Below are 8,226 nucleotides of genomic sequence, written 5' to 3'. Positions count from 1 at the left end.
TGAATTTCATTTCGCACCGGAAACTATTCTAGGAGAAATTCGAATCCGTGAAAGCTTTTTCCCTGCCTTTATTCAACAGTCCGAGAGGATCTTGGACGGGAAGGGAAATGAAAGACTTGTCCTCCCTCTCAAAAGAAGGTTTTTTAGCCCGACAGGGTCCCCCCACTGACTTGGCCCGGGCCTAAGTGAAAGTGAAGTGACTTCATTTTGGCTTTCCTTGATCAACAGGCCGTCAATCCTTTCTTAGTGTATAAATGATCAAAAAGACAAAAACATCCCTCATTTAGCGAAAGTAACAAGTTTTGAAAACACATAAACACTTGAGTAAATGAAAGTGGCGAAAGTGACGAAACCAAAATAACAAAAACGTAACATGTTACAAAATACAAAATAAAGGGTAAAAAGAGGAAAATGAACGAGCGGTGAGGATACAACGAAGCCATTAGCGAACGCTCCAATAAAGATCTATCAAAGCTGTTTAGATCTGAAGCACAACTTCAAACCAATCTCAATTCTCCAGCGTCCGATCACCCCTTAGAATCAATCAACCCAATCAGCTTTCACTTCCTCTTTTCGCGCCAAATACAAATCACTCTACAAAGGTATGTCAAAACCCCCAATTTTACGTTACTTACTTCTGTCGTACAACCAATCCTTACACTATCTTCTTCTTCTTCTCCTTATCTTCGTTTAATCTTTAATTTATGTTTTACTGACGATTTGGTTGGTGTTGTGTTAATATGGTTGTTGGAAGGGTTTAGGGTTTGTGTGGTGATGATGGCGGATGTTTCAGGGAGTCCGGAAAGCGGCGGTGAACACTCGAACATCCGGGAGCAGGATAGGTTCCTGCCCATCGCTAACATAAGCCGGATCATGAAAAAAGCATTGCCTGCTAATGGTAAGATTGCTAAAGATGCTAAAGACACCCTTCAGGAATGCGTTTCTGAATTCATCAGTTTCGTCACTAGCGAGTACGTACGTCCTCCTTTACATTTCAGCAAACACATACATGTTGAATCCATAAGTTTGAGCAACTGTTGTAGCTACTTTAAGTTAAGAAACTTCTAGCAGAAAGAATAGCTAACTAATGATCTTTCTTTGATTATTAACTAAACTCTAGTTTATGTATTGTTAAACATTATTAGGAATTAACAGTGTTGATTTTGTCAGTTAAGTCGGTGGATTTGGCTGTTGATAAAAGACTGACAGTTTGTATTGGTGACAAAAACGACCAATATTAAACATAACCCCATAAGGCACACGTTTTCTTACCGCCTCGGCCCTTTGAGGCATACGTACAGAGTACAAACATAACCCCATAAGGCGCGCCTCATACACGTTTTCTTACCGCCTCGCTGAGAAGCGCACGTCTCAATCGTATTTTAAACCATGTACACATCAACATTGTGTTTATTCCCTTCTATTTGCAATCCTCATTTGAATTTTCTGTGCTCTTGAATTTGGTTCGTATATTCTGTTTTCGAATGTTTTGGTTAAATCCGTCGCGTTACTATACATCCAGTTGTGATATCCTTCACTAACTAGATTGGCACATATAACTGAATCATGAGTGTTTTTGGTGAAATTTATGAGTTGGATAGACTATGAGTTAATGGAAGTTGAGTTTTTTCTTTAATTTTTTGTGTTGTATTTTGGAGTAGGGCCAGTGATAAGTGTCAGAAAGAGAAGAGGAAGACGATTAATGGTGACGATTTGCTCTGGGCAATGGCTACACTAGGTTTTGAAGATTATATTGAACCTCTCAAGGCTTATCTGTCTAGATACAGAGAGGTAATTATCTTGTAGTTACATATTGCCAAGAAGTTCGGTTTGTGATTATAGTTTTATGGCACTCTTTGCTTTGAATAATCATAACAACGGAATGAGATTGTGTGGGATTTTTCTTGTTACGCTGTTACAATTTAGTGTTTACACTGTTAATCTTGTCATGTTTCTGTTGGTAACATGGTATCGTCGGCTTCTCAGTTTTTCAAATTTGTTTTCTAACGCAATTTCTTTGTTTTTCCTTCCTTTTGATGCTGGATGCTTATGTGGAATAATACCGATCTGCACAGTTAGAGGTTAGAGATTCGTTTACCACACGTACCTCACCGAAATCCGACTTTTATTTACCATTTTTTTGAAGTTATAAAAAAGCTAACATAGTGGTATATAATTATATATATCACTTAGGGTGATACAAAGGGATCTGCTAGAGGTGGAGATGGATCTAGCAAGAAAGATACAGTTGGATCTCAGATTGTTCCAAATGCACAGGTGAGGAAAAACATTGATTTTTTATAGTTTCAGTTTTTACGGTAAATTCTTGATTGGATTTTTCCCAGGGCCGGCAATTCCAGACATGACTCGAAAATAATTAGGTTTTGGGTTGTCATGTTAATTCGTTTAATAAATAGGTCGTGTTTGGGTTGACTTGCTTTCCCTGTTTAATTGAAAGGGCCAATGTTCGGGTTGAACTATTTACTGTTGAAAAATATATTTTTTAGTCAACTCCAAATACGACATGTTTAACTCATCTATTAGAAACCGTTGCTTGTTTAAATCCATTTACAACTTAATTACAACCCGCCAACCCGTTTTACACAATTAATTAAATAGGTTATAGTGGTTGTGTTCAGGTTACACAATTTTAAGTGTCCAATTTAAGTTTAATGTATTTGGCACAAACATGGGTCGTGGGTCGTGTTTGGGTTCATCAATTCAACTAGACATGATTGTGAGATTGCCAACCATAGCATTTTTTTTATTTGTTTTTTACTATTCTCTTTTATTGATTTTGTATTGGTGTACCAATTTGCAGTATGCTTATCCAGGATCTTATACACAAGGCATGAATTATATGTAGAACCATTTGTTGCTTAATATGGGTATGGCTAGATTTTGACCCTTTTGTATAGAATATTTTGCAGCCAAGGGGACATGATATTTTGCCACTCGTTCATTGGTTTGCTACTAAATGGTCTCAATACATCAACAAATGTGTATGTGTGTAGGATGATGTTTATCTGCCATTGTTTTTTCTTATGGCTGAGGTTTTGTGTTGATTAGTAATTTATCCTTGGTTTAATTGTTATTTGTGAAGAAATGGCAAAATTAGTATCTTTTAACATTTAGGTGTGTTACTTCGTGTTGACAGTCATCTGAAGACTGTCATGGTTGTAAACTTGTAATGAGTTCACATGACATACAAGGGATTACACGTTTAGTGAACGTGCTTGATGATCACGGGATGATCATAACCAAAAAGTAGTTTATTGAACTCCCATGCGACTGTCACAACTCACAATCCATCTAGCCTTTGTTTTATTCTTTGCTGATGCCCAAAACTTCCCGCTGGAATTGGATCACCATTTGCTGATGTTGATGCAATGCCGTGCATGGCAAGCTGAAGCTGTGTCGCCCTTTGCTTTTTTTTCTTTTTCTTTTTGGGTTAAATGCCATTTACTCGCTTCTTGTGGTTTGGGCTATTTTGTCAGTTTAGTCTAAAGGTTTCATTTTTCGCATGTGGGTCTAAAAGGTTTCACCGTTGTCGTTTTAGTCCACTGGGTTAACTTCATCCATTTTTTTGTTAACGAGAAGGGCAATTTGGTCATTTTATATGGCCGAATTGCCTTTCTAGTTAACAGAATTGCATACAAAATGACTGAATTGCCTTTCTCGTTAACATAAAAAATGGATGAAGTTAACCCAGTTGACTAAAATGGCAACGGTGAAAACTTTTTGGACCCACATGCGAAAAATGAAACATCTGGACTAAACTGGCAAAATGATCCAAACCAATGAACTAAAATAACATTTAACTTTTTTTTTTTTTTTGCGTCCCCAGCCAACAGGTAAGTGAATAGCAGAATCAAGTGAATGGGGATGGGCCCAAATCTGATTTGGATGACATTTAACTTTCTTTTTTTTTTATGCGTCCCCAGCTAACAGGTAAGCGAAATGGGGATGAGCCCAAATCTGATTTTGAGGAATTAAAGCGATGATTGATGGATTATTGGGCCCAAATCTCAAGTTCAAAGCTGATTGGTGATTATTAGGTTTCCTTTTGGGCCCAAATGTCAAGTTTAAATCTGATTATTAGGTTTTCTTTAAAATATATACACGTATTAATATATAATATACTAGGTTAGAGCCCGCGTGTACACGCGGTTTAACAAATAAAAATACTCAGAAGTTTGAACAACACTTTCCAAAGTTTTGTGCGAGTTAGCTCAAATCAATCAAGACTTGGTTTTTAGACACAGAAATGAATTTAGATCTTCACAAAACTTGATGAAAATATACACAAGTGAAATTGAACCAACGTTCCTAGATGATGATGAAGGCCATGGAGCAGAAACACCATCACTTAAAACACATGTGAAACTGAATACACTTGTATTTGCACCCAACATCTATTTGAATCGTACATAACCAACAACCAATGACACATTCTGATACAAACAACTTCCTAGATACATGGCCGCCCTGCTATTACTCGCATTTAAAAGAGTGAATATTTATAATAGGTAGTAGACTACATCAACCACACCATTATAGAAAGAAATTTCCACATCGTTATATCGTAGTACCAGATCTTATTACGCTGAATAACTCACACTTTATAACTGATAAACTAATTATTTTTTCGGTAGTTACAAAAATGCACATCGTAATACCAGATCTGAATAATTGTTAAATAAAACTATAGTATTCTAATTCTAGCTCATAATAAATCAAAATTATGCATTCCTATGTACAAAGTCAAAATACTAAGTCAAAGCTAAAATAATTGATGCACGAGCTTAAAAAGTCAAAAGAAAAGAGAATAATAAACTCAAAGCAAGAAATTTCTCAAGTATAAGGCAAGTATAATACATAATCTATCATAACTAAAAATTTGTATAATTAATATAAAAGTCCAATCTATACTATATATATATAATAAAAGAAACCTGATTTTGGACACGTGTCATTCATTGAAGATGTCTACATTTGTAATTTCCTACTTTTTTATACTTAATATTATTATTTACTAAATTGACACTTTTTATTTAGTTTACCCTTATCTCATATTTTCTAAAAAAAAATAATATCTTCTAGAAAAAAAAATCACAATTATTTACGTGGCAAATTCGATGACCAGCTTGGAACTTATATTTTAGTTAATTTTGGTTATTAGATTTTAGTTATTTTTGATCTTTAGGTTATTACATTGGTGGGTTTGACTTCCAATTTTGTCTTATTTTAGTTAATGTTTATCTTTAGGGTCATGCTTTTTTTTTTTTTTTTACTAATTTTGACTTATAAGAACCTAACCAAGCTGACCAACTTAGAATTTAGATTTTAACTAATTTTGATCAATCGTAACATATATTATTGTATAGTATGGAATTGTATTCAATGTTATCATGATGGTTTAAAATCTATCTATTATAATAAAAGAAACTTATAAGAACCTAACCAAGCTAACCAACTTAGAACTTAGATTTTAACTAATTTTGATCAATCGTAACATATATTATTGTATAGTATGGAATTGTATTCAATGTTATCATGATGGTTTAAAATCTATCTATTATAATAAAAGAAACCAAGTTTTGGACACGTGTCAATTATTGAAGTTATCCTCGCATCTATACTTAACTTATATTAATTAAATAAATAAATACTAAATTAATATTAAAATCTTATCGTACTTTAATAAAATATTATCCTGAAATCTAAATTGTTAATTTAATATATTTTTAAAACAAATACATCTCTTTCCTACTTATCTTATATTAAATATATAAATAATAAATTAATATTAAATGTTATCCTAATTTATTAAAAAAAATATTTTTTAGTTATTTGGTATACAAAATTATATTTATTCAACTCGTGTTAAATGCGGGGTTTTTAAAAATATAAATTTTTTTATTATTTACTATAAATATAAATTTTTTTATTATTTACTATACAAAGTTACATTTATATAACACGTGTAATACACAAAGTTTTTAAAGATATAACTTTTTTATCATTTGCTATGTAAAATTAGATTTATTCAACACGTGTAATACACATGGTTTTTTAAGGATATAATTTTTTTTATTATTTGGTAGATTTTTCAACCCGACTATACATGGGTTTTTTAAAGATACGTTTTTAGTATTTAGTATACAAAATTACATTTATTTAATCTGTGTATAGACATGGTTTTTAAAGATATAACTCTTTTTTAGATCTATTCAATACGTGTAATATACGGGGTTTTTAAGAATGTAATCTTTTGTTATTTGGTAGATTTATTCAACCCGATTATACACGGGTTTTTTAAAGATACGACGTTTTTAGTATTTAGTATACAAAATTACATTTATTTAATCTGTGTAATACACATGGTTTTCAAAGATATAACTTTTTTACTATTTGATATATAAAATTACATTTATTTAACCCGTACAATACAATATACGGGGTTTATAAAGATATATTTTTTTATTATTTAATATATAAAATTACATTTATTCAACCCGTGTAATACACGGGGTTAAAACCTAGTAAAGATATAAAAAAAATGATTCAGAGTCTTACCATCATCCACCTACACCTTAGGGTAACATGACAAACAATTTTATCACGCAATGTAGCAGCAATTCATGATGTTTGGTTCATATACATATCTACACATATTTAATAAAGAAAAATAGTAATTGACCATTTCGATATTAGTAAAAACAAATAGGACTACATGATGAAGGCTCAATGAGTTATCGAGCTTTTCAGGTGAGCTCTAAAAGGCATCATGAAGGCTCATCGAGCTACCAAGCCAAATGCGAGCTTAGCTTAAAGTTGTCAAAAGCTCGACTTGGATCTCTTGCATAAGATGTATATAAAAGGCAGAATTTACCTGAAGTATATTAAATAAATACTAAACATATAGTGTCAGACGAATACATAATTATGTGTACAATAAGGAATTAACCACTTACAGTTGTTGATGAAGTTGTCAAAGACTTTTTAACCCATACATGGGCCTCGAGCAACGTTCAAAAGTCATCAGTTGTTGATATTTGCTCAACATTCATGTACAACTATTATCACTACTCGCCCAGAAATCTAAAGACAAAAACAGAAGAATCTACTTTGTTGAGTTTTATAATCAATCACCTAAAAGGAAAAAAAAAACTTGAACCATTTTATACAAGGAATAAACATATAAAGATGGCAACAATAATAAAAAACTTAAATTAATGATATAAAGTTGGGTCTCAGACCCACCGTCACGTTAGCTATATTGTCTATGAACAACACTATATAGGGGTGTTCAGGGTCAGGTTTACGCGGGTTTAGGTAAAACCATGAAACAAACCATTAGTAAGACTTTTATTACAAACAAGATAAAACCATTGAAACTCAGAATCAAACCAAACCATTACTAATGGTCTTATTCAGGCAAAATCGAGAACTTGCATAAGATAAAGAGTGAATAATATCTATGCAAACCAACAATAAAAAATTATGCATAATACAAACAGGTAGCATCAATAAAGTTTAAAATTCAAAACCCCAACCATGTATTACTAATCTTAAGAAAAACAATACAAAAAGGGCTCAGTTGGGTTTACAATAATCCAATCGTTCAGTTATATATTTATTCAACTCCATTAATTTTATTTTCTAAATGTATGTAACCAGCTGGTTGTAAAATTATATTGTCAATTTGTGTCCCGTTTTGTATATTCCACTTAGTGCAAAAGCTAGCATTATCCATCTTCAAAATTGAAGCATTGCAAACATGTCAGCAAAAATAATTTGCTTGTAAATGTTGTTACAAAGTTGAGCATAATCATTTTAATGATTAAAATCCAAATATATTTTAAAGGTTTTGTATATGTCACAACTTGTTTCACAAATCGTTAGCCCAGAAGATCTTTTCATGCCAAAACCTTATTTTGGCTAATAGAAATTTCACCTATCGATGTATGACGATCTAATATCAAACCCTAATGTGACATAATTATCAAAGTACTATTCACGCATATCTCTATATAAACGATAAACTTGAAAGTAAGACTAACAATGGAGAGATTTAGTGAAGGAAACTTACGGCTCCGATTAGAAGACTCTACCCGATTGCTCACGTTGAGATGACGGTGCAAGGGATTACACTTGTTGATTGTAAAAGGGAAACGTGAATGGAGAGGAGAGAAATCAGTGTGAAACAGGGGACGATTGGAA

At 32.5% G+C, this 8,226-nt stretch overlaps 1 protein-coding gene across 2 annotated transcripts; it reads left to right on the top strand.

Annotated features, from left to right (window-relative positions):
- The first annotated feature begins 408 nt into the window (after nt 1-408).
- LOC110904556 (nuclear transcription factor Y subunit B-1) lies at nt 409-3,094 on the top strand. 2 transcript variants are annotated; one of them, XM_022150400.2, is made up of 6 exons: nt 409-602; nt 762-971; nt 1,662-1,791; nt 2,076-2,081; nt 2,194-2,277; nt 2,822-3,094. In XM_022150400.2, the coding sequence occupies exons 2-6, from the start codon at nt 775-777 to the stop codon at nt 2,864-2,866; spliced, it is 462 nt and encodes a 153-aa protein (XP_022006092.1). In that variant the 5' UTR covers nt 409-602; nt 762-774; the 3' UTR covers nt 2,867-3,094. The 2 variants fall into 2 exon arrangements, with proteins under 2 accessions (XP_022006092.1, XP_022006093.1); XM_022150401.2 differs by having other exon boundaries at nt 755-971.
- The last annotated feature ends 5,132 nt before the right edge of the window (nt 3,095-8,226 follow it).

Source organism: Helianthus annuus, chromosome 14 (genome assembly GCF_002127325.2).
Source record: "Helianthus annuus cultivar XRQ/B chromosome 14, HanXRQr2.0-SUNRISE, whole genome shotgun sequence".
NCBI classification, from domain to species: domain Eukaryota; kingdom Viridiplantae; phylum Streptophyta; class Magnoliopsida; order Asterales; family Asteraceae; genus Helianthus; species Helianthus annuus.
Note: the sequence above shows the minus strand (reverse complement) of the source record. Positions and strands in the feature narration are given on the sequence as shown.

What these genes read in the sequence shown, in the direction of transcription:
- LOC110904556 (XM_022150400.2), top strand. Translation starts at nt 775, where the DNA reads ATGATGGCGGATGTTTCAGGGAGTCCGGAAAGCGGCGGTGAACACTCG. An exon ending in ATCAGTTTCGTCACTAGCGA is followed by an intron (nt 972 to 1,661) that starts GTACGTACGTCC and finishes ATTTTGGAGTAG; the next exon opens with GGCCAGTGATAAGTGTCAGA. An exon ending in AGATTGTTCCAAATGCACAG is followed by an intron (nt 2,278 to 2,821) that starts GTGAGGAAAAAC and finishes ACCAATTTGCAG; the next exon opens with TATGCTTATCCAGGATCTTA.